Source organism: Drosophila sulfurigaster, chromosome 3 (assembly GCF_023558435.1).
Source record: "Drosophila sulfurigaster albostrigata strain 15112-1811.04 chromosome 3, ASM2355843v2, whole genome shotgun sequence".
NCBI lineage: Eukaryota > Metazoa > Arthropoda > Insecta > Diptera > Drosophilidae > Drosophila > Drosophila sulfurigaster.
Window position 1 is genome coordinate 43,594,235 of NC_084883.1, and position 24,875 is coordinate 43,619,109.

Genomic DNA, 24,875 nt, shown 5'->3' on the forward strand with positions numbered 1-24,875 from the left:
CAATTCTCATTGTCACTTACGCGAAAAGTTCTTAATCATTTTGCGTATGAAATTGCAAAAGTGCGCCTTGACCTCACGTATGCTGAGATTATCCTTATCCGTTTCGGCCATTAGATATGCCATGGCGCCTTCAATGTATTCTACAAAAGTGGGATGCAACGACATCGTATCGCGCTCCAAAACGCAAGTGCTGAAAGGGTAAAGAGTTTATTATTACGGGGAAAGAATTTCAATTATGAAAAAGTAAGAAGTAAATAAGCTGTAGACGAGTGAGCTCGACTTGGAGATTTCCGCTCTACATTCAAAATAAAAGCAAAGCAGAGCGATAATATCCTTAAAATATACCATGTTAATACACTAATAAAATGTACCGAATACTATATTTGGTATATTGATATAATACTACACCCATCTTAAATAAAATAAAAACAGTTCGGCAATATCCCTAAAATTTACCAAATTAATATACAAAAAATACTCAAATATACCGAATGCGCTGTTTGGTATGTCGATACAGTAATACAAAGATTTTAAATAAAATCAAAACACACAATATTCCTAAACTATACCAAAAATAATACACTGAATGATATATTATGTTTGGTAGAGTACCAAATAAGCCATATTTACTGCCAAAGCGTCTATGACCTGATTGCAGTATTATTTCTTGAATAATCTTCAAAATTACGCTCGCTTCTACCCTAAAGGTAAGGTACCCAGGTAAGCTTACCTCACTCCAAAAGTGCCATTCTCGGCAATCTTCTCCAGCACCCGTACCACCTGCAGACGCAGTGCGTCGCGTCGACGACGTCGTCGCATATTCTCCTGTTTGCGATCAACTGCCTCGCGTATGTAGACAACGAGCTCTTCCATCAGATCCCTTGGTAGAAGGCATACAAAAGGATTACATTAAGGATACTTGTACACATTTGAAATGTGGCTGCTACTTACTTGAGCGCATCGTGGTTTATCATGCCTAACGCATTGACAGCCGCGTCCCGCACATCGATGGCTTCACAACGCAGCAGGGGAACAACCAGTTTGTAGAGTGCTTGGGGCGAGGCGCTGCCCATTGCCGACTTGTCACTGCGATCCGCGTTTAGGGAATCTGGCGATGAGCTATAAAATAAAATTTACGGTCGCACATTTTAGTATCATGCCCTCATGCCCCGTGTACAAAAGGCCAAACGCAAAAATGTCCTTGGAGTAACAGTCATTTGGCAACTTAAATTCGAGTAAAAGTAAAGTAAAGTAAAGGACATCGCTGCCATCAATTGACAAAAACTTCTGGTTCACTTCTTTCTTCAGACCAAGGCAAACTCATAATTCTATTTATAAGCAAAGAGCGCAAAGAGAACGAGATTCCTTATGGCTACTACTGTGACCACACTGCATGCCGGCAATTTCATTTAAAATAACATTATAAATATTAAAAAACGCACATTTCAATTAAAAGCGAAATTTCTTTGCAGTTTTTTTTTCCCCTTATCATTTGCCTTCGGACCCCTGCACACAAAAAATATTTGAGCAAACAAAATTTGTTATTATATATATTTTTGGTTGGCTTTTTTTTGCGTTTCGTTTCGTTTTTTTGTTAGGCAGGCAGGCGTGACAATCGGTAGACGTGCTGTGGGCGTAACTGGGCGGCATCAACACATCAATGCGTAGTATGGAAAAATAAATAAACTTGTCCTTATAATGATTTTACAACATTTCCAGCTCCGTCACAAAAAAAAAGCGCAAGCAAAAAAGTACGACAATAAAATGCGCGGACATAACAATGCAAACAGACGAGAAAATTGTTTGTCAAATAAAAATGACAAAAGAAAAGCCTAGAAATGTGATATTGATTTAGCCTAGAAATTGGACAACTTTAACAGCAGCACAAAACACAAATTAAGCAAAATATGCAAGGCAAAAGCCAAATGAAACAATTGCTGGCCAATCTAACAGAAACTCACTATTTAAAACTACTCAGAAAATTTGCCAGGATTGTTATTTAAGCTTGCAAAAATAGTCGGAATCTGTGCAAATAACAAATATTTCAAATGAACAATTTTTGCAAAAAAAAAAATATGCTGAAAATGAAATACACTTGCTCATCAAGTTGTTTGGAGTTTATAAAACTCACATTTCCTTATGCCAAAACTCAATGATAATACGATTTAGCAAAATGCTCAAGGATTTGTTTTGCATGGCAGACGGACATGACATAACACAAACTTGTATAAATATTGTATTCACTAAAACACACAGCAATAACAAGTACGAAAGCTACAGTCGAGTGTGCTCGACTGTGAAATACTCACTACCCATTTTGAATAAGAAGAAAACAGTTCGAAATTCTTCTCAAAATATTCCAGGGATAGACATTTTTTGATATATGTACATATTAATATAATATTCAAAATATACCATATTTCGCAAAATATACCAGATTTTCCCGATACAAAAGTATTTCTTAAATAACTTCTACAATTTTTAACAGGTATTCCAAAGACTATAATTGTTACTGTATAGTATGTTCTAGCTTGAAACTTACGTTTGTTATTCGATTTTTATTAATTTTCGAAGGCGGAAGTGGGTTTAAAAAGTTGAAGTTGAGTATAAAATACACCAGATCTTCAGCTTAAAATTTCTTAAATTACTTCTAAAACACACTAGCACTAACACTAAAAGTGCTATCGTAAATTATACCACTATTTTTTTAGATCTAGTGTTTCATACGGACAGACGGACAGTCAGACAGACACTGATCAAGAATATATTTACATTATGGGGTCGATGATGCCTCCTTCTGACTGCTATATACATTTCCTGAAGGCACAAAGTTATAATGCCCTTCTACCCGATGGGTAGCGGGTGTAAAAATAACACAACTGGTATACTCAAAAATCTAAGCTAACACATGAAATAAAACTATTCTACAATAGATACAAAAAATTCGGCTTAAATTGGAAAAAAAATATATTCTGAGAAAATTTAACAAAACTACAGATAACACATATGTAGAATTTGCAAAAATATTTTCTAAATAAAATGCAAAAATTGTTGTCAAGCTCAATTTTCTGCATGTGTATGTTATAATTAAAGGCAAGTATTGTTTGTAAACTAAAAGCAACAGCGTCAACTTCCATGCCAACAAAACTATGAATTACAAAATTAATAATAAATACGCACACACACGTACAAACATAATAAAAACCACATTAAAAGAAATCGGAGTAGACTTATGGCAAATTAATTAGACATTGTCTCGAGTGTGTGTTTGGTAGCTTAACTTTTTGTCTGAGGGTTTTGCTAAAAGTTGCAGTTTAAATTTTTGTTTATAGTTTTGTAATAAAGTTTAGAATTTTGTTTTGTGTTTTTTGGTTGGTTTTTGCTTTACCCAAGTCGTTTCTGGCGCGCCTCTTTGCGTCCGTAGGAGAGCGGCAGGGTGAAACGCGTAACGATTCCCTCGGGCCCAAAGACATTTGACGGTATATTGTCCAAGGAATCGGATAGCGAACGTGAATCCGATTGATCTTGTAAACTATAAATTACAATCCATATATAGAGGTAATACGTATATATGCATATAAACATATTTATATTTATATTGATGACATATGCATAACAAACATTATGATTTGGTTAACCAAATAAAAGTGAAGTTCATGAGTTTCGATTCATGTTTTTCTGTTTGTATTTTTTATTTGACATGTTTCCCACACTGCATTTGAACGAGAACGAGAAAATGTCTGTGGGTTGTGTGTGTGTGGAAAATGTGTGTGATATTTTTGTGGGGGATTCAATTGACATTTTTGTCCCAGATTATTAACCATCGACATTTGCAGCATGCAGCAAACCATAACGAAAGGCCATACACAAATAAATAAAAGAAAACACAGAAACAGATACAAGATGAATGGCAATGATATTAAAAATATCTACATACATATGAACTATATTTGAATGTTGTTTATTGTGCAAAGAATTTTTGACACACAAAAGTTTTCCGCCTTCTTATTTCATTCACCTTACTTTTCCAGCTCAATGAAAATGCTCAAAAGTTAATTACAACAAATTGAAAATAAGTTAGATACCGCAGCAGCAAAAATATTTGACATACAAATTTACTCAGTGGAATGCTATAAATGTAAGTTGATTTCATTGTTTCGCCTCTCTCATTTTTTTTTAAGTAATAATTAACTTGTAAAATATGTAAATAACTTTACTATTTAAATTATTAAAATCATTTCAATTAAATTGTATAGAACTAACGAGCAACAGCAGAGGAAGAAGACCGTAACAATATTGTTACGAATAAAATTGAAAGCCTTTTGTTTATCGATTTACTGCTGAGCTGCTCAAGGATTCTACATAATTTGCATATTTATGTCCAAAGGCAATTGTTGAAGCTGCTTTGCCTGATTGCCTTATGCCTTGCCTTGCCTTGCCTTATGTTGCAATTTGCATTTGAAAGAAAACATAAAATGACACATCTTGTTGTAGCCACACAACTAAACAAAACCGAGTTTGAGGCAATGAGTTTGTTGTTTGTTTTGGACACTGCTTTAATTACAATTGCAATGCAAATTATTGGAAATTGAAGTTTGATTCGAGGAACAACAAATAAACATAATCTTTAAATGACCAAAACTCTAATCAGTTCGATTTGACTGACAGAATGTAGCGCGAAATATAATTGTACAACATGACGTATGAATTCTGATTAAAATTATGTAAATTTACATACAATATTGCAATAGTGCATTTATTAAATAAGAGTCGCCAGTGCGTTGATTCGATTTAATGCAAGTTTTTAGTCAATTCCAATGCACAAACTCAAAATGTATTTACTCATCTACGTGTGTGTGCGAATGTGTCTGTATTTGTTTGTACGTGTGCATGTGCAATGTGCTGTGATTACGCAGGACAAATAGTTAGATTGACAAGTGTGTAGAATATTGAAGTTAGTTAAAAACAAACAAAACACAACACACAACGACGACGACGACAACACAAAACTAAATACCAATAATATTCAAAATGGATTTGCATACGACGAGCGATTTCACGATATATTATAGTATTCGATTCGATTCGATTCGATTGGAAGAGGAGTAGAAAGAGTTAGGGGTAGGATTTAGGAGGGATTACACGTGCCACGGCATCTAATCGAATGCAAAATGTTAATCAAACAAAAATGATGATTGATATTTGATTGTCACTTTTGAGCTGAAAATTAACACGCTGTCTTTTCTCATCGATGTGTTGAAAATGCTTTAAATGCGCTTGTTATTTGTTATAATTTAACCAGTTGGAATGCGTACTCACCTCAAGCTCAGATCGGGCGAGGCGCAGCGCACAGCAACGCTGGGTATTTGTGGCACGAGACGCATGGCACATGCCACTTGATTGCGCCACAAACGCATATACGAATCCTTTTGGCTTTCGGTGGGCATTTTCTTAGTCGGCGCCGAGCCACGCAACAACGAGGCGCGATTGTCGCTCACGGGGACTGCAAGCAAATAAGTAAAACAAACTCATAATTAACGCACTTTAAATGCCAAAAACTTAAGCCACTTACGTGGGATCGATTACACTGTATAGCGCATTGAGACGCGCATAGCAAATTGGCCAAGCCTGCGCCACCGCCGAGGGACATTGCTGCAACACTCGCTGTCGCTCCAGCAGACCAAACAAGCAGGTGGCCCAAGGATCAAACTGCGGTTGTGCGGAGCTCGCTGCTGTGGCTGTTGCAGCTGCAGCCGTTGAGCTGGTCTGCGACAGATTCAGCGTCGAGGTCGATGACTTGGAGTTGTCTGCAAAGGTAAAGCAAACAAGGATTTAAATATCATCGAAAAAAAAAGTGCTATTTTAAAAGTATGATAGCTATATTTGAGCACACTCAACAGTGAAATACCCGCTACCCATTTTGAACATAAGCAAAGCAGTTAAAATATACCAAATTAATAACTACGAAAATACTAAAATATCCCAGAGGCTATATTTGTTATATTGATATAATATGTTTGGCAATTTGTTATAGTTTTACATTCAAAATATACCACAGAGTACTAAATACTAAATACTCTACGATATATTTTGAATATAGAACTTTATGATAATACCAAACACCTTCGATATATTTCAGAATTTTTGAGGTCCATCATTTTTAGAATAATACCAGATTGTCAGCCAAAGCAGCTAAAACAATACAGAAGAATTTCTTCAATAACTTCTTCTTTTGTATCTAATCTGATATCAAATTCTGAGCAATTCTCATAATTATTATAGTTATTATTGTCTATATCAAAATTAAGCTTGTTAAGCTTTTTAGGGCGGAAGTGGACGTGGGACAAGTTTGAGTCAAACTTGATCTACGTGCAAACATAACAAACGCTGTTGCAAAAAAAAGATTATTTTTCTCTTATAGTTTCTGTGTTCTAGGCGGACAGACAGCTGTGGACGCTGATTAAGCATACATGTGGAGTCGGATATAAGCCCTTCTGCCTGTTACATTAATTTCCTGAAGCCCCAAAGTTATAATACCCTTCTACACTATGGGCAGCAGGTATAAAAATCACTAATTAGAACGCTGTTTACCATCTGTTAGTCCCGCCAACCAAACGCCGCTTGAACGCTCCGCTATCCACTGCAGATCGATGCAGTTGGCATTCAGTATGGCCGTCTTCTCGGCCTGCGGCAACTGTGGCAGACACTTCTCCACAATCTGCGGACAGCAACGATCCATCACATCGATGAGCGGCGGCTCCGTTTCGGGTATGCCCAGCACACGCATCAGATTCTTCACCTCCTTGAGTATCATCGCCGCCAGCTTTCGCAAGTACGGACGATAATTGCAGAGCAACACTAGCGCAAAGCCCTCGACAAAGTGCAGCGTTGTCACCAGCGGAATCTCGTTCTTTTTGCCCACATCGTTGGCCACCATATTGAGCACCGTGTGCTGTGTAATGCTGGACATGCCACTCGAGGTGGTTATGCTCGATGTGGCGCTGCTGGCGGTATTCAGATGCTGTTGTTTCGACAGCTGACTGTTGGTTGTTTCCTTGCCCGCCACGGGCGCTGTAGCAGCTGCTGTTGCTGCAGTTGAACTCGGTCCGCCAGTTGTGGTGATTGTAGGCGTTGCACCGCCAAGTTTTTGCTGCACCGTATTCACGCCGCCAGCGCCAGCAACGCCGGCAGCATTGGGCACCGTGTTGCCGCCAGTGCCAGTATTACTTGTTGTGTTGCCACCGCCAGTAACTGTGGTGCCATTCACAATGATAGCACAGCGCCAGATGTTGAGGAAGACGAACAGTATGCGAGTGCAGTTCTCCAACAATTGCGGATAGGTGTCGGTGACATCGCGCACCAGAAACTGGGTGTAACCGTGCACGACATCCTGACGCCAATCCGGAAAATCAATCATCAGCGTCTGCAGCGATTGATGCGTCAAAATGCGCAACTCCTCATCCATGTGCACCGTCAGCCGCGACAGCAAATCAACCAGCTCCTGTGCGGTCATCGTATCCGGAATCAAACGCGGCACCGAAGCCACACAAGTACGAAACAAATCAATGCGTGGCTTGCGCTCCCCCGACAACATCTCATCGGGTTCCTTATTCTGATTCTGAGTGTTTGTCATCATCAAAGGGCGACCGCAATGCACGTCCAAGGCACGCAAGATGTCGACAAAGACGCGACGCACATGCGGGAAGTATGCAGACATGCCAATGCTGCGTGCCGTGTCATCGGTGATCAACTTATTGATGTACGTCTTCTTCACGCGCAGCGTATTGCCCGATGGCAACACGGGCACCGTGCGCGGCATTGGCGGTTCACCGTCCTTCTGCTGCAGCGAGTCCGCAACGACCATAAAGGCACGCAAACCAATGCTCATGCGTTCCGGATTGAGTATCACTTTGATGGAGCGACCCACGCACAGCAAATCGTAGACAATCTCACGCATGGCAAAGTCCAAACGTTCCTGAGCTATAAACTGAATAATTTTGACGAATATATTCAGCGGTGTATCACGCGGTACAACGCCCTTGGAGCCCCTAAAAAGAAGAGTTTCATTTAATACATATAATGCAATTCATATAGCATTCACTTACTTGGGAAACAGCGAGTTGACAATGCTCTGCAGACGCGAATGCGTCGCCGAATTCGATTCACATTTAATGCGTATCATGTAAACCCAAAGCAGCCGATAAAGTGACTCCAAAGCCACACGACTCATCTTAGCATCGCGATTCTTGAGATTGCTCAGGCACATGGCGAGAAAGTAATGCCAATTGGTCAGAAAGAAAGTCTTCTGCGAGACGCATAGCAAACAGGTGACGAGTGGAAACAGCGCCAAGCGATGTTTTGACTTGGTCGAGGCATCCAGCGTTTGCACATAAAGCAGCTCCACAAAGTTCTTCACACAAGGCACATTCACCTCGTTCTTAACAGCCTGTAAGGTAATGAAATTAGCAACAAGTTTTTTAAGGATAAACTCTTAATTCTACTCACAGCTGCCACGGGCACCAAAATCTCCACAAAGAGTCCAGCTAAGGCATGCTTGATATCCTTGTCCTTCACCTCGAGGAAATACTGACCACACTCGTGCATAAACTGAAATGAAGCCTCAAACTCCTCTATGGGCACCATTTTGACGCGAAAGAACTTCATGCCCATCAGCAGACTGATGATGCTCTGCGTCGTATTGGGCGACGCCTCTTTGCCACGCAACTCTTTCAGTTCGCTCATGAAACGCTTGCGCACCGAACCAAAGCGACTTTGGGCTAGCACACCAATGACCTCGGCATATAGATCGGCAATCATGTGTATGTTATGCGCATTCGGATTATTCTGCAGTCCATCGCGATACTTGAAGTGCTTAAAAGCCAGATTCTCAATGCTGCGCACCAGATCCTCATGGCCCGGATGGAAGGGCAACTGTTTGAGTATCTCAATCAGAGCCAGACAAAAGATGAACTCCACAGCTGCCTCGCGACGTTGCAGCTGAAAATCCAAATCCACCGTCGATTTGTTTACCGACTGCACACTGCTACCCGTCGCGGGCTTCTTGAGATCGTTCTTGATCTCCATGTCGGAGAGTTGCCGGCGATGCCAAGCGAGCAGAGTGTGCAACAACGAGGGCAAACAATGCTCCGCCACCGAACCCAAGGCTGAGAGCAACTGATCGAACTGCTGATCCTCGCCACGTTGCAGCAACTTCGAGAGATTCTTGTCCGCGCTCTCGAGCATCACCAGCTCGATTTTCTTCTCCGCCTGCGCGGTGAAATCACTGAACAAATTGCGCATCACAATCTCGCCGGGACGCGGAGCCGTGAGCTCCACGCTGGCTACACTCGCTGCCAGCGCATGCATCTCGGCTTGAGTGTAGCTCGGGAGCACGTTGATGATGGAGCTGCGTGAGTGTGCGCCCCACGGCAACAGTGATTGTCGTTGCGGTATGATGAGCGGTGGCAACGCAGCCGGGGGCGAGGCGTAACTCTGACGATTCGTGCTGTAGCTGATGGTGGCCGAAGTCGCCTGCACCGATGACGTTGCCAGCGATTCCTGCAGCTGACTCACGCCAAGCGTTGGTTGCTGCTGTGACTGTTGCTGCTGTTGCTGCTGCTGTGATTCATACTCTATGCTGTAGGAGTAGTCGTCAGCGAGGATTTGATAATTGATGGGCGAGGTGGTGCCACTGCCGTTAGCTGAGACAGCGCCAACTGTGCCACCATTCCTTGCCGACTTTGGCGTCGAGTTGTATTCACTCGAGTTGATCGAATGACGCTGCCCGGGTGAACCAGAATTCGTGTCCAACGGCGATGACTCGTTATCAATGCTATCGAACGTCGCATCTTCGTGATAAACAACGCTGCGCTGTGGACTCCGCGTGGGCGTCGTTGTATTCGCAGCTGTTGCTGCTGTTGTAGATTCGCTTATTCCTGTGCTTGTTGTTGCTGCTGTTAGTGTTCCAGCTGCTGCTGCTGTTGTGGTTGCTGCTGTTTGAGTTAGATTCGAGATAGGTGAGCCGACAGCCGTAGCAGCAGCAACTACTGTGGCTGCTTCGCTCACGTGCTGCTCATTTGCGTTTTGATTTGTGCCTAAAAAGCAAAACAAAATACAAGAATAAAACATCAACAATGCGTAAAGCAAATGAGTTCAAAACATGACTTGCAAATGGCTTTTAGCTCTTATCAATAAGCACACACTACAGATGGCTCGATGTGATTACGAGTGTGTGTGTGTTTGTTTGAGTGTGTGTTAATGTATTTACAAGCGCAAAATGAATCGGAGATTTATAAACTAATACACTTGACTGCGAAATACCTTATATTCCATGTCAAGTGAATATTCAAATACGACTATAACAAAATTAGCAAGTCAATCAATTAATTTAAGTACTATTATCTGATATTAAACTGATTCGCAGCAATAATCAATTTAAGAACTTTATAATGGGAGCTACATCTTCAGATTAAAGTCGTTAAAATTATATGTTTATTAACTGTAAGCTTCAACACCTGAGTAAAATTTTAAAATTGATTTTTTAAGGCGTTACAAGGCTTAATTGTAAACTAATTATTAAGATTAAACTATATTAAACTAATGGAGTATTAAGCCCAACTTTAAACTCTCTAGCGCTAAATCTAGCGACGATACAGCTTTTATAATACGCGGACAGACAGAAAGACAGACATTAAATTAAAACAAAAGTATTCAAAACTTTAAAGTAGTTTTATTATCATATAATTATTGAATTTAATTTTCCAGATCTACTTCAAGGGCAATGGAGCTTTGAAATATGGTATATATTTCATATTGAATACGAAAATAATAATTAAAATAATTTCATCATCTCCGTCTGACCCACATTTCTACAGATGTATGAATTTAAATACCACTTTTACAACATGACTGCCGGGTATGAAGAGTATGATTCAGTTTTTGTTGTAGGCACATTTGCGACTAGCAGCAACAACAACAACAAAGCTCATGTATGAGTGCGCGAATGAATATCTACAATTTTTGTTAACTCTTTTTTTGTTTATAATGTTTTACCCAAATCTCTAGTTAGCACGCGCCTAACAAATCAAATCTGCAAATAGAAAATATTATTATCTCATCATGAGCAACGTTTATTTTGTGGGTGTGTCATTCACACACACATATGTCAAGACACACACACTCACTCACTCACACACACAGATACAACTATAAAGCATAGACTTTGCTCGCTTCTCTGTTGTGTTGTTTTGTTATCGTTAAGAGTTCATTTCCCCATTTTGTACATTTGTTAACTTTGTTTGTATCTTAATTAAAGAGACCTTAAACAACATATCGAACATGCCATTCATTATCATTATCGTTTTCATTATCATTATCATGGGGCATCGCATGTCTTGCAAAAATATCATCACACAGATTGATGACGCCACCCGCAATCAATCTGTCAATTTATCTATGCAAAACACACACAAATGACAAGCGAAACTCTCAAGGCTGCGATGCCCCAAAGATATATATATAGATACATATATATATATGAGTATTTTTTTATAGTGCTGTCTGTATTCACATTTATCAGTTTATAGAATTTAATGATAACAGTTTTCCAGCGAAAAGCTGATTTCACCATCGATTTCAATTGGCTTTGACATTACAACGCGATGTTATTATGCGTATAAAAACACAGCCATGTGTGCTCATGAAGATATAGATATATATATATACTTGTATATAGATATAGAAACTTGTGTGCATCAGTGTCTGCACATATTTGTTTTGAGGTCGGCGGAGAACATTGCAAATTCGTCAGAAGTTCATGTTTTGATACCAATTTTGTATAAAAAAGTAGTTCGTGGAAATATCTTTTTCGTTCTGAAATGTGTTGAGGCGTAAAGCCACACCATGTAAATAAATTTAGAACAATAGTTATTTGAAGATAGCCACAAACAAATTGTTGGCAAAATTTAAAATTCTTTAAAAAGACGATTTTTCATTAGCTCAAATAAAAGCACCAAATTAACAACGCCTTCAACAATTTATTGGCAAAATTTGTGGATTCTTTTCAAAGAAAATTGAAACGATTATTCAAAATAAGATAATATACAAGAAAAATTGCAGAAATAAGAACTTAAGCAGATTCAGAACTTTAGAGAACAACGATAAATAGCATCAAAACATCAATGTAAATCGGGAATTGAATAAGGGAAAATCATTTTGTTATAGTTTTTGAATATCGAGACTAGCTTTTGGTATGCTTCTCTGCATTTTCTGCTTAAAGCAACAGCATGTAAATAAATTTAGATCATTTTTTTAAATCAATAGTTATTTTAAGATACCTACAAAGAAATTTTTGGCAAAATTAAAAATTCTTTAAAGAGACTTGTATTAAAGTAACGATTTTCCATTAGCTTAAGTAAGAACAACAAATTAACAACGACTTCAACAATTTATCGGCAAAATTTTTCTCTAGCGAGTAAGACAAAACTATAGTAGGAATGTAGGAAACACACACATTTTCACTTTACGCTCTCTCGGCTATTCTAACAACTCTCTCGTTGATGTAAGTATGCTCTTTTTATTAAACTCTCATCTCCTTTACGACTATACTACTCCCGAATATATTAGCCACAGTCAGTCTTGATCGGTAAGCACAATAAAACGGACACTCGAAAAAGGAAAAGACATTTCACAAGACGTATTTATCTATTTATCGTATATATTTCATAATTCCAGTATTCTGACTAACTACAATTTCAACGATCTAGATCATATTTGTCCCTGAGATTCGGTTCATTAGATAACTCATAGCTAATACCTGCAATAATCATTTAAGCTTATTTCCTATTTCCACCTCAAATTGAACCAGTTATCTAGTTTACATTTAACTTGGTCTAGTCCTAGTTTATTGTTCCCTATCAGTAGTGCAACATTGTGAAGCTTTCAAGGCACAAAACCTGCATTTCCTTCATATCGCGGGTACTCGATAAAAACTAAGTAATCAAGAAATGAATAAAATATAACTAGTACCGGCCGTTTTACGGACATTTAACATTCGTATAGTTTACTACCGACCAGCTGGTAATCTATAATTTACTATAATGATCCAATCAACATTACATATAGCGAAGATTGCCCTCCCCGCAATCATTATAGTATTGAATTATTTTGGACTCGTTACCCGTGACCTCTCTCACAGAACATGAAATCAATCAATAGCTACAAACATATACTACTTAGAGAGCACATCCAAATTGATTGTTCAAGTGCAATCCTCAAATCGTGTTGTCCTCTGGCTGTCATTAGAGAGGCAACAAACATTAGATTACCCAAAAAAACAAAGTAAAAATAAAAAAGGAAAGCACGGTAACAAGTATAATAAATAATAAATAGTAAACTGGTAAAATGGTAAACGGATATGCCATGAGGGAAGGGCAAGGTTAGGCCTTTCGATTTTTCAATGCCGCCCGCCCGTCAGCTGTTTCGCAGGACATCAAGGCCCAGGATCAGAGGGCAGAGTATACGATATGCGGCGATGGCGATGAGGATAGCGGTGGCAACGGCGACTTAAAGGTCACAGTGGAAGTTCAGGGCAAAAGTTTTCACTGTCACTGAATAATTGATAAGGTTTAAAAGAGACAGCTCCATAAAAGCAATTCACATCGCATTCGTTCTGCCGTGAGCAGTATTTAAGGTTGTCCGAGCTGTCATGAGAGTTGCGCAAAACGATTTTGCCTGCTATGAAAATAGCTGAGAAAAATTCCATTTTTCCATTTGTCTTCGTTGCTTTTCAATGCAATAAAAGGTAGCCATATATTTGTACATCATTCATCTAAACATGTGGCAAACAACAGCGTGAAAAACAAACAAGAAAGCACGACCAAGAGATACCCTATACGGGAATTCAATAACAGATTAACTAGGCGTATACATAATTTTAATAAAATTGAACAATAATGTATGGTATACAAAATATACCACAGTATTTTTAATGCTGTAACCTTCGATAAATTGCAGTATTTTTTCCTTATATTAATTTTGTATATTTTAGAAATAATTCCGCACTATTTGCATTTAAATGTGAAATAAAAAATATACCATAGTATTTTGAATGTAGTAGTATTATAATACCAAGTTCATCCATCGATAAATTTTAGTATATTTTCCTTACTCGGTTTATTTTAAGAATAATTCCAGACTGTTGTGTTTTCTTACTTGCCATTTAACAGAAATTTGGAATTTATTATTTAAATAAATATTTATCTAACATAATTTCAAATTGTTTAATTGAAATATGAAATTTACCTTATTTAGAATACTTTCTTCTAAAACATTTGGCTATTAAGAATTTTATTTGTCTTTGAAAGAAAAGTGAAACTTTGAAATTGGAAACAAATACTTATTTTCACTTTTTAACCTTTAGGTATAAACACATAAATTACTGCTTTAACACACCTTAGCCTCATTTAGTCACTCTAATTACAATAAACGACGATTCATTTGTATCTAATATGCCGCTTGCGGGCAATTATACAAATTACAGGGTATGCAAATGCGCAGCAAAGTATTAAAAATGGCGCTGAAAATATACACAAAAAAAATCTAAAAGACATATTCCTCCATTTGTTAGTGTATATTATTAATATTGTATTAACACGCTCTCAGTTCAGTTCAGTTCAGTTTAGTTCAGTTTGCCTCAAAAAGCCGCCTCCAAAACGAACGGAAAACGTCGGAAATTCTTGTTATAAATGCGCTATGAATGTGTCATTTAACAAACAACACAACAACTACAACATCTTGGCAAAGACATGCGACCAACACGTATCTCTCCTCTTGATCTCTGTTCCCCTCACTTGGCTTCTGTTCTCCTCTCTTCTCTTTCTCGTATAGTTTTCTGTGGGCCGAAAGTTTAAAAACTGCAGCAACAGCAAAAACAAATTCTGTTTTCTTGTTTTTTTCTTTTTGCTTTTCCTTTTCAATGCGCAGTTTTCAAAACGTGCGGAGGCCCGAGAAGTGAAGACGGCAAATAAATGTTCCCGAAAATGTTGTGGAAAATATTTGTATAACATTTTGCATGAAATTTACGATTTGTTTGCGAAGCTTTTGTTCGATTATCAGGGATTTAGTATTTCACATACAATCAATGCAAATATTTACTCAGACAATGCCAGCGAAATATTTCCAAATTTTTTTTTTATCAAGAAATCTAATCGACTTCTATTAAGAATTATGAGGCATTAACAAAATGATATGATTGAAAATAGCCTCTTAAAGAAACCTATAAAAAGTAGCACATACTTTTCTTAATACAACAACAAATCAATTGTCAAAAGTGCTCAACGAGAAAATACCCTATAGTACTTCTTACATAGAAACAGGGGCAATAACAAAATAATTAGAATAGAAAACAGCCCATTAATCAAATCTGGAACAAATCTATTTATGTATTAAATAAATAAGCGATCAAGTGAAGATCTTAAGCAATGCAATATTTTTAAATAAATTTCTAAGAATTCTTATCACATTTTATTAAGAATTATGAGGTATTTCCACAATGATCAAAAATAGACCCCAACCAACCCATAAAAAAAACAGAAACAAACAAAAGCAATGGGAAAAAACGGTTTGAAGCTTTGCCTTTAATTTTAAGATACACTTTTTCGGCCTGCAATCGTACAGGATATAGACAATAATATTTAATAGGCCAATAAGCTGACAAGTTTGAGTGTAAATCGCGTCATTTGAGTACCATAATTTACCTTTTAGTTTTTTTGGTGTCCATTGAAAATTCCATAACATGAAACTGGCGCATAAATTTGTAAAATAATCACAGCTAGGAAAATGATGCCCAGGCAGATTCACAAATTGCGAGAGTTACTCTCTCGCTTTCTCTCTCTCTCTCTCTATCTTTCGGTATATATCTCAACTTACTAATCTCAACTTGATTAGTAACAGCGTTTTTGGGGAAGGTGGGGTGGAGTGATGGATAGGGGATAGACTGTCTGGGGCTGGGGAGCGTTGATTAAATAATCGTAAGTTGTCGTAATTAGAGGCACGTGAGCCCCTTTTTTTCTGATATTGTTGTGCACCACTATCTAAACACAAATTATATTTATGAGTTGTAATTAATTTAGCAGCATTTGTGCGCCGTTTAGTTAGGATTGTTGTTGTTGTTCGTATTAAGTATAACAAAATAAAAAAAAAATAAAAAACAAAATAATCACTGATAAGAACAGGCCATACACTCAGTCACAGCACAACTCATAAATGTGTCACCGAAACCCGAGTGACGTTAATCGAAGAGTCGAAAACGAAACCAAGGAACTTTCATATATAGAGAAGCCACTTTAAAGACTTTGATTAGCGTAAAAAATGAAACACATAAAACAATCAGCAACAAAAATCAACACCTCATTGTGAGATGTCGAAGATTTTATACACTCTAATAGATCAAATATAAATTATATGGCCAATAAGTAGTTTAATTTTAGCAAAATCGTTTGATAAAATGTTAATACCCTCGGCAAGCGTAAAAGAAGTTGTTTATAGCGTTCAAAATGTCAAAAATAAATATACTATAATATCGCGAAATGATGATTATTTGTAATTTTCACAGCTTGCTGTACGAGTATATATGGCATACATATAGTATCGTTTGATTTATGTATTTATAATGCTTTTTTATGCTAATTAGCCAGTTTAAAGGCGTCTCAAAAAATGAGCTCAGCGTTTTCAATTCTCCAAATCGACAGACGTCGCTCACACAAAACCGAAAAAAAACCGAAAAACAACACCGAAATACTGTTGTCAAATTACAATTTAAATGTATTTATTTATACACATATGTGCGCACACAGCGTATATATGCGCTATACGTATATTTATATATATCTTCACGTTCAGATCGCGCACAAAACACAATTTCTTCGTTCAAAATACAACAAAACGTATACGCGAAAACTAAAATGCGAGGCGAACTCTGGCGACGACGAATTTCGACTGCGGCGAAAACGCGCGCAACGACTCGCAGCCCAAAAAGTTCCAAGCGACGACGAAACAGCAACAACAACAACAACGAATGAGTGAGTAATAATAAATAGCAAACGCAAAGCAAAAGACAAAAGTCACACACAAAAAAATAAGCTGAGCGTAAATCGCGCGCGCGCTCGCAAATTGAAAGCACGAAAATCAAAACAAACGATAATTGTCTATTTAAAATTATGATTAACAGCAACTGAGAGCGAGAAAGAGAGCACGAGCACCCAATTGGGAGAGACCGAAGTGAGTGTGATGTGAGTCAAACAGCTGTTGTTAGCGGCGAATTGGCAAAAGCCGCACAGCAACAACAACTGGCAACAGCTGACGCAAGTGACGTATGATTTCTTATTAGAGTTTCTGAGTGTATGTGTGTGTGTGCAAGCGCAGCGTGAGTTCCTGTTGTTCTTGTCGCACAGTGTCACTAATATGCTGGACATTAGCATAAATTTAATAAAACTTAGCACAGCATGTGACGGGCCCCGTAATTATTGCAATTAGCTAAAAGAACTTTTGTGGCCCACTAAACTTTTTCCCATTTCCGTGCCACACACACACAGGCACTGACACCCACATATGCAAACACGCAGCCTTGCGGCTTACATTGTATAACCCGTTCTTAGCATTGCCGCCTTTGTTTATGCATTTTTCGATATTACATAAATATCAACATTAGATCTGCAAATTTTGTAAACAAACATTTGTTGGCAACGCTTTGCTAATCAGACGAACAGCGAAATGGGTTTTTTTTTTTGTAACAATAAACAACTAAATTGATTATTAACTGTGGAAGCCATAACAAAATAAATGGCAAAAACTTGCTACAAATATTTGTACAAAAAGGGGCGCGAATTAGCACATTGCTTTTTTGCCTCTCTCTCTCTTTCTCTCTCCAAGTGTTAGTTAACTGCCTTTATGGCAAATTACATCACGCCCACGCCAGAAATTGGCAAAAAAAAAAGAAGCAAAAAACCCAAACAAAAAAAAACCCACAAAAAAAAGCACGCGATGACGAACACGCGACCGGAACGCGCCGTTACAAGCCAACACACACTAGCTTGCGGTAGTGTGGGTGCGAACGAGACCGAGGATACGTATAGAAAAACGCACTGCAACTTGACACTTGGCGCGTTGGCAAACAAATGAGAGCTTTGAAGCTTCAGGACTGAGACTGAACAAAGACGAAGACTCGCAACCAACTTATGCAATTCGCTCAGGTTCAGGTGCTTTGTTGTTGCTCTCCCGCTCACTCGACATTTGACTTTTGGTGAACACAACTACAATAACAAAATGATTTTCTAATTTTTGCACTGCTGGCGCGGCGGCGGCTACTCGGAAAAATCCGTTGGATAACTGCCAGAGGTTGTGACCAAACTGACTGAAGCTACTTTTTTGCTTTTTCGCCTGAATGTCATTATCAAGGTTTTATGTATGTTTTTGCGCGCGCCTTTTGCTCTGTCATTTATATATTTTTGTGAATGAATGTGCGACAGAGAGGCAGACAAAACAAACAAAATAAGTGTGAGAGCGAGAGTGCAAAGCTCATCATCATGATGACTAGGTCTAGGTCACAATTGAGTGCAATGTTGATCAGCGGCAGACAACGAGACAGAGCGAGAGCGCATGATGCTGGACAAGAGCTTAAATTGCAACGGTAAATTGCGCGGCGCCATAAATTATGGCGGAGTCAAAGAACAATGGCCATAAAAACAACTCACACATACAAACGCATACAAACAGACTCAGTTTGCCATAAAACGTTGATTGTCTGTGCAGAGAAAAAAGAGTAGAGACAATCAAAGTGAATCATCACTTAAAGAAATAAGGAAACAAACAGAGACCGACACAACAAGCTAAAGGAGTTTTGAAGACAGTGGCCAGGTGCTAAGTACACAAACACTAATATAAACATACAAACACACAGAACAGCCAATTGAGCACACACACACACACACACGGAGAGACAATCGCACACAGTGACGTTGAGCAAATAAAACGCACATTTGATCGGTGGGCGTAAACAATTAGCAGCGACGTCGATACCGACGCCGACTGCGACGCCATAAAAAGGGGGCTGCACCCAGGCAGAGGTAATTGAGTCGCCCTAAAATTAGAACTCACCTGCATTGTTGACGACTGCAGTGCCGTTGTTGTTGCTGCCGCTACCGCTGGCATCCAGAAATGCCTCCAGCTGCGTCTGCTGCAGCTCCAGCGTTTGTTGTTCCATGCTTGCTTGTCTGTATTTTGTTTTCTTGGGCTTTTTTTATGGTCAAAACACTTGCGTATGCACTAATTACACAAAGTGGCTGCCCAGACGCATCGCAGCCATCTTTGTTTTATAAATTTGCTTTTCACTTTAAATTCTATTGTCGCTGCGCGCTCTCGCAGCGCACTGCGGCAACTTGTTGTTATACAACGTATGCAGACAATAAAATGCCGGAATGTTTGACAAATTGGTGAATAGATTTGCAGAAAAAATGGTTAAACGATAAAATTGTACAAGACGTGAATGAGTGAATGGTATAAGAAGCAGAGAGATGAACAGCAGTCAAGCACAGCTGTTTTTTGTTTAGCATGCGGCGTTGCCACCTCACAAGCCATTTTGGCCTTGCCAGCTTCCAATAAGAGATGACGTCATAAATATTGGCAATGCCATATTAATTTTGAGAAACCATCAACTGTGTATTGATTAAACTTTTGGAAATAAAACCAACATTCGGCAATTCATATTTTTATTGAACAAAAGTGCCCAATTTTTAAAGAAAATCATGGGAAACCATTGCATATGGCAGTGTGGCAACTCTAAGCGCGAACAGCTGATGAATAACGAAGAAACGTTTTTGTTATGTACGCGTTGCGAATTCTTATCTTTTATCGGCAAATCCGTGTGTTTGTTTAAAATAAATAACACCCATCACTTATCGGCTATAAAGCGCACTATCATGTTGTGATTAATTTGGGTTAGACCAGCAATGGATGCCATGTCCAACGTATCCGTACATCCGCTGACAAGCGATCCAACAGCCGCATGGAATGAGATCAGCAAAACGCAGCGCGTCATCAAGGTGGTGATGAAGCCACCCACCACAACGGTGGCACCCAACAAAGCGCGAGTCGTCTGCATGTCCGACACCCACTCATTGACGCCGTACATCAAATTCGATATTCCCGATGGCGACATTTTCATTCATGCCGGCGACTTCACCAAGTGCGGCCAACTGCAGGAGGTGGTGGAGTTCAACAACTGGATTGGCGCTTTGCCCCACAAGCATAAGATTGTCATTGCTGGCAATCATGAGCTGAGCTTTGATCGTACTTTTACGCATCCCTTTCAGAATCAGGGCAAGCATGCACATGGCGAACGGTAAGCTGGCAATTATACGTTAATACAGTACAGCGTCGATAAATGCAATTGCAAAATGCAGTTTAGTTGCTCTACAAGGTTTTACATAGAGGATTTGCAGATATACGAACTATTTTTGAGTGTTTAAATGCACATCCAAAATAATTGCATAGTTTAACTTAAATGCAATGTTGTACTACTAAAATTGAGATATAATTTTTTTATGTTACTTTTATTTGAAAAGTTATTTCTTTTAAATAGAGACTAGCATTAGCATTAGAAAGTTATTCTTCTCGAGTTCATTTTATAATTTTTATATTGTCCCAATTTCGTGATAATTACTTATTACTTGGCAAGCATTTCAAATATGGCCTATTATAAACATTCTCCTAATTTGACGACAATCAGACCATAAATATGACTGCTATTAAGGAATTATAGATAGATAGTACATTAAATTTCAAAGCAAAAATATGTGATTGTCACTGTAAAATGTTTATGCACATTCGTTTAAAATATATTAAAATAGACACTTCACATTTTTTAAAAGTTATGGGTCTAATCAACCACAAATATTTTTACTTAAAGATAAAGCCTAATTTGTGATTTTAATAGATGGGTGTGCAATTATCGGCTTTATACTGTACTTATCTCTATATAGTACTTAATGCCTAATCTAATCTTATTGTCTGCGCAGCTCCAAAACCACCGGACTGACCATACTGGATGACTTGCCCACGCTGGGCAACGACAAGCAGAGCATGGAGAGTGCCGTGCAGACGCCCAACATACGCGAGGCCTTAACCAATTGTACTTACCTGGAGGATGAGCTGCTCGAGCTGTGGGGCGTGCGCATCTATGGATCTCCGTGGCAACCAGAGTTCTGTCGCTGGGCTTTCAATGTGCCGCGCGGCACCGCTTGCCTTGACAAATGGAATCAAATACCCGCTGGCGTCGATATACTCGTCACACACACTCCGCCCGTGGGTCACGGAGATCTTTGTTGCTCAGGAGTGCGCGCTGGATGCGTGGAACTGTTGAGCACGGTGCAGCAACGGGTTCGTCCCAAATACCATGTGTTTGGGCATGTGCACGAGGGTTATGGCATCACCAGCGATGGCCGGATCATCTATGTGAATGCCTCCACTTGCGACATCAACTATTTGCCCAACAATGCCCCGATTGTGTTCGATGTAACGTTGCCGCCAGGCGTCAGCAAGGATTAATTGTATTTCGGACAGCATTTTACACTTTTAAGTTGCCATTACGAGGAAATCAGGAATTTACTTTACTACTTCTACAACAATTTAAATTATATTAATTTATTGTACCCATTTTTCGATGTACCCACAAAATGCTCATTAAACAATCACAATCCTGTTTTAAGTTGCAATTTAGCCGAGTTTTCACTAAGCCAAGTTACGATTTAGTCGAGTTTCTAAAAGGTAGAATATTAGCGGGATAATAATTTTTACAATTATTATAAATATTATATTTTTCAAAGTGAAAAAAGATCTCATCAAATCTAATACTTTTATTTTTTAAATTTTCAATAGATTTATATAACCTTAAAATATTACCAAAAAATTTTCTCAATTTTGTTTAATTTTTTTGTGACTCATTAGTTTACTCTTTTGTTATTGGTTTTATTTTGAACAAACGAAAGATGTCCTTTCATAAATTGCAATTTAGCCGAGCTTTGACTCAGCCAAGCATCGCTTTAGTCGAGTTTCGCACCTAACCGATCGGCGAATGCAACGTTGACTTTTTTAATTTAATGAAATCTTCAAAAACAAATTGGGGATGACAAAAATAATGTATAAATCTAAAGTGTAGAATATTAACATGGTAATAATCTCTACAAATTATATTATTATTATATTTTCGAAGTGAAAGATCTCAAAAAATCTGCAGCTAATTTTATTTTATGACTTTTTAAGAAAATTAACCTTAATATTACCAAAAATTGATCTCAATTTTCTTTAATTTTTTTGTGACATTTTAAGTTTACTTTTTTGTTATTGGTTTTGTTTTAAACAAACGAAAGATGTCCTTTCTTAAATTGCAATTTAGCCGAGTTTTGACTCAGCCAAGTTTCGCTTTAGTCGAGTTTCACACCCAACCGATCGTCGAATGCAACGCTGCCTAATTTTTGACATTCTGTTTTATGCTTGCATTATAACGGCACATCAGTTCTGCCATTTTGTGCGGCATCGTGACTGAGCGAAGAAAGAATTCAAGCCAGATTTGCATTTCGTTTTTTTTTTTATTAAGTGTTTTGCTATTAAATCATTTAAACAATATGGTAAGCTTTCTTTGAAGTTTTGATAGCCAAATTTCGATTTTCGATTTACTTTCCTGGGTTTTGTAGCGCGAAGTCATCTCGATACAAATTGGACAGTGCGGCATTCAGATTGGCAACGCCTGCTGGGAGCTGTATCTGCTGGAGCATGGCATCAATCTGGACGGCAGTCGCAAGACGCAGGAGCAGCTAACGGAAAGCGGCAGCAGCAGCGCAACCGTTGGCCAAAGCACCAATGCCAACGATGCGCACACATTTTTCACAGAGACGGGCAATGGGAAGCAGGTGCCTCGCTCGATCTTTGTCGATCTGGAGCCGACGGTGATCGATAGTGTGCGCACCGGGGCCACCAAAGATCTGTATCACCCGGAACAATTGATTTCTGGCAAAGAAGATGCGGCGAATAATTTTGCTCGCGGTCGTTATTCCATTGGCAAGGAGGTGATCGATAAGGTCACAGCAAGGCTGCAAAAGATCGCCGAGCAATGCGATGGACTGCAGGGTTTCCTCATCTTTCACTCGATGGGCGGCGGCACTGGCTCCGGTTTCACTTCGCTGCTGATGGAGCGTCTTTCCAATGATTTTAGCAAAAAGTGTCGTTTGGATTTCGCTGTTTATCCCTCGCCCAAGGTGTCTACAGCGGTGGTGGAGCCGTATAATGCATTGTTGACCACACACTCGACCATTGAGCATGCGGACTGTGTGTTTATGGTGGACAACGAGGCGATCTACGACATCTGCAACAATAAACTGGGCGTCGATCGACCCGCCTATCGTAATCTCAATCGTTTGATTGCCCAAATTGTCAGCTCAACGACGGCTTCGTTGCGCTTCAGCGGTTCGATGAACGTCGATCTCAATGAGTTCCAAACGAATTTGGTTCCCTTCCCACGCATCCATTTCCCCCTCGTCGCCTACGCACCGTTGATGTGTGCAGAACGTGCTGCTCATGAGCAGCATGCGATCACCGCTTTGACGAATGCCTGCTTCGAGTCCTCCAACATGATGGTGAAGTGTGATCCTCGAGCGGGCAAGTACATGGCCTGCTGTATGCTCTATCGCGGCGATGTGGTGCCCAAGGATGTGAATGCCGCCGTCTCGGCCATCAAGTCGAAGCGGCACATTCAGTTCGTCGACTGGTGTCCCACGGGCTTCAAGATCGGCATCAACTACGAGCGTCCCGCCTTTGTGCCCGATGGTGATCTGGGTCCCACGTCGCGTGCCTGCTGCATGTTATCCAACACCACGGCGATTTCTGTGGCCTTCACGAATCTCTCGTACAAATTCGATCTGATGTTCCGCAAGCGCGCCTTTGTCCATTGGTATGTGGGCGAGGGCATGGAGGAGGGCGAGTTCACTGAGGCCCGAGAGAATATCGCTGTCCTTGAGAGCGATTTTAATGAGGTGGGACTGAACAACGATGAGGAAGATGGCGAGGAGGTCGATGAGTACTAAGCAAGCTGGAGTTATTTTGCCTTTTAATAAAGTATTCTTTAATAAAGTATTAACTGATCTGAAACTGTGAAACTCTCTCTATCAATAAAAACAAATTTGTCTTGCTAGAAATACTATTGTTTCAAATTATCTGTTAAAAAAAAATGCAAAGGAGGTAGTGAACATGTTTGTCTAATATTTGGAATATATAGGTTTTTTTTAATGCGAAGGAAACCAATATGAAAATGTTTTGCTAGAAATACTATTGAGTAAGATTATCTAAGAGACGGGGAAGCTGGAAATGATTATTTCTTTTCAACTAAAGTTCTGGGGAAGTTCATAATGGTTATTATGGACTTGAAAAGTGCATGATTTTTTTGTACAGATTAAGGATTATTTCTTACATAGAATTAAGTAATATATTTTTTGTAGTCCCATATCTTCAGTGCATATAATGTCAATATCTACAATTTTTATTTTAGTAGTATACTAAACTGTATTTGGAAAACTTTCTTAATCAATGAAGTACTGACTTGAAAAATACTATCGTAAAAAAAGCTTTAAAAATAATGTGTTCTAGCAATTAATGTGTAAGGACGGAGTTCTTGGGAATATGTTGATTATTTCTTCATATAACTTTAAAAAGTATAGTTGGGAATTTGATATAAGTTCAATACGTAAATGCAAATAGTAGACTACTGAATTTTTATAAGATCATATTGACTTGGGAGATCTATTCATATTATGATCATTTTAAATATAAAG

General features: G+C 38.8%; 3 protein-coding genes across 3 annotated transcripts in view; 2 read left to right on the forward strand and 1 right to left on the reverse strand.

The window, feature by feature from the left end:
• LOC133842262 (protein furry) overlaps positions 1-19,556 on the reverse strand; it is a 66,846-nt gene extending 47,290 nt beyond the window's left edge. The window contains exons 1-10 of the mRNA XM_062275300.1: positions 19,153-19,556; positions 8,506-10,094; positions 8,106-8,446; positions 6,592-8,048; positions 5,573-5,807; positions 5,320-5,502; positions 3,389-3,532; positions 952-1,119; positions 731-880; positions 21-190 (exon numbers count right to left, since the gene is read on the reverse strand). Coding sequence (XP_062131284.1) covers positions 21-190; positions 731-880; positions 952-1,119; positions 3,389-3,532; positions 5,320-5,502; positions 5,573-5,807; positions 6,592-8,048; positions 8,106-8,446; positions 8,506-10,094; positions 19,153-19,258 — 4,543 coding nt within the window. The 5' untranslated portion in view covers positions 19,259-19,556. The remainder of the gene's footprint in view (positions 1-20; positions 191-730; positions 881-951; positions 1,120-3,388; positions 3,533-5,319; positions 5,503-5,572; positions 5,808-6,591; positions 8,049-8,105; positions 8,447-8,505; positions 10,095-19,152) is intronic.
• A 203-nt stretch (positions 19,557-19,759) lies between these two features.
• LOC133842258 (UPF0046 protein C25E10.12) lies at positions 19,760-21,778 on the forward strand. Its single transcript, XM_062275295.1, has 2 exons — positions 19,760-20,395; positions 21,072-21,778. The coding sequence occupies exons 1-2, from the start codon at positions 20,004-20,006 to the stop codon at positions 21,598-21,600; spliced, it is 921 nt and encodes a 306-aa protein (XP_062131279.1). The 5' UTR covers positions 19,760-20,003; the 3' UTR covers positions 21,601-21,778.
• A 750-nt stretch (positions 21,779-22,528) lies between these two features.
• LOC133840450 (tubulin alpha-4 chain) lies at positions 22,529-24,242 on the forward strand. The gene is made up of 2 exons (XM_062272289.1): positions 22,529-22,679; positions 22,746-24,242. The coding sequence occupies exons 1-2, from the start codon at positions 22,677-22,679 to the stop codon at positions 24,129-24,131; spliced, it is 1,389 nt and encodes a 462-aa protein (XP_062128273.1). The 5' UTR covers positions 22,529-22,676; the 3' UTR covers positions 24,132-24,242.
• The last annotated feature ends 633 nt before the right edge of the window (positions 24,243-24,875 follow it).

Excerpts from the sequence above, each read along its gene's own strand:
- LOC133842258 (XM_062275295.1), top strand. The coding sequence starts at position 20,004 with ATGGATGCCATGTCCAACGTATCCGTACATCCGCTGACAAGCGATCCA. Across the intron at positions 20,396-21,071 it reads AAGCATGCACATGGCGAACG|CTCCAAAACCACCGGACTGA; the intron begins GTAAGCTGGCAA and ends TTGTCTGCGCAG.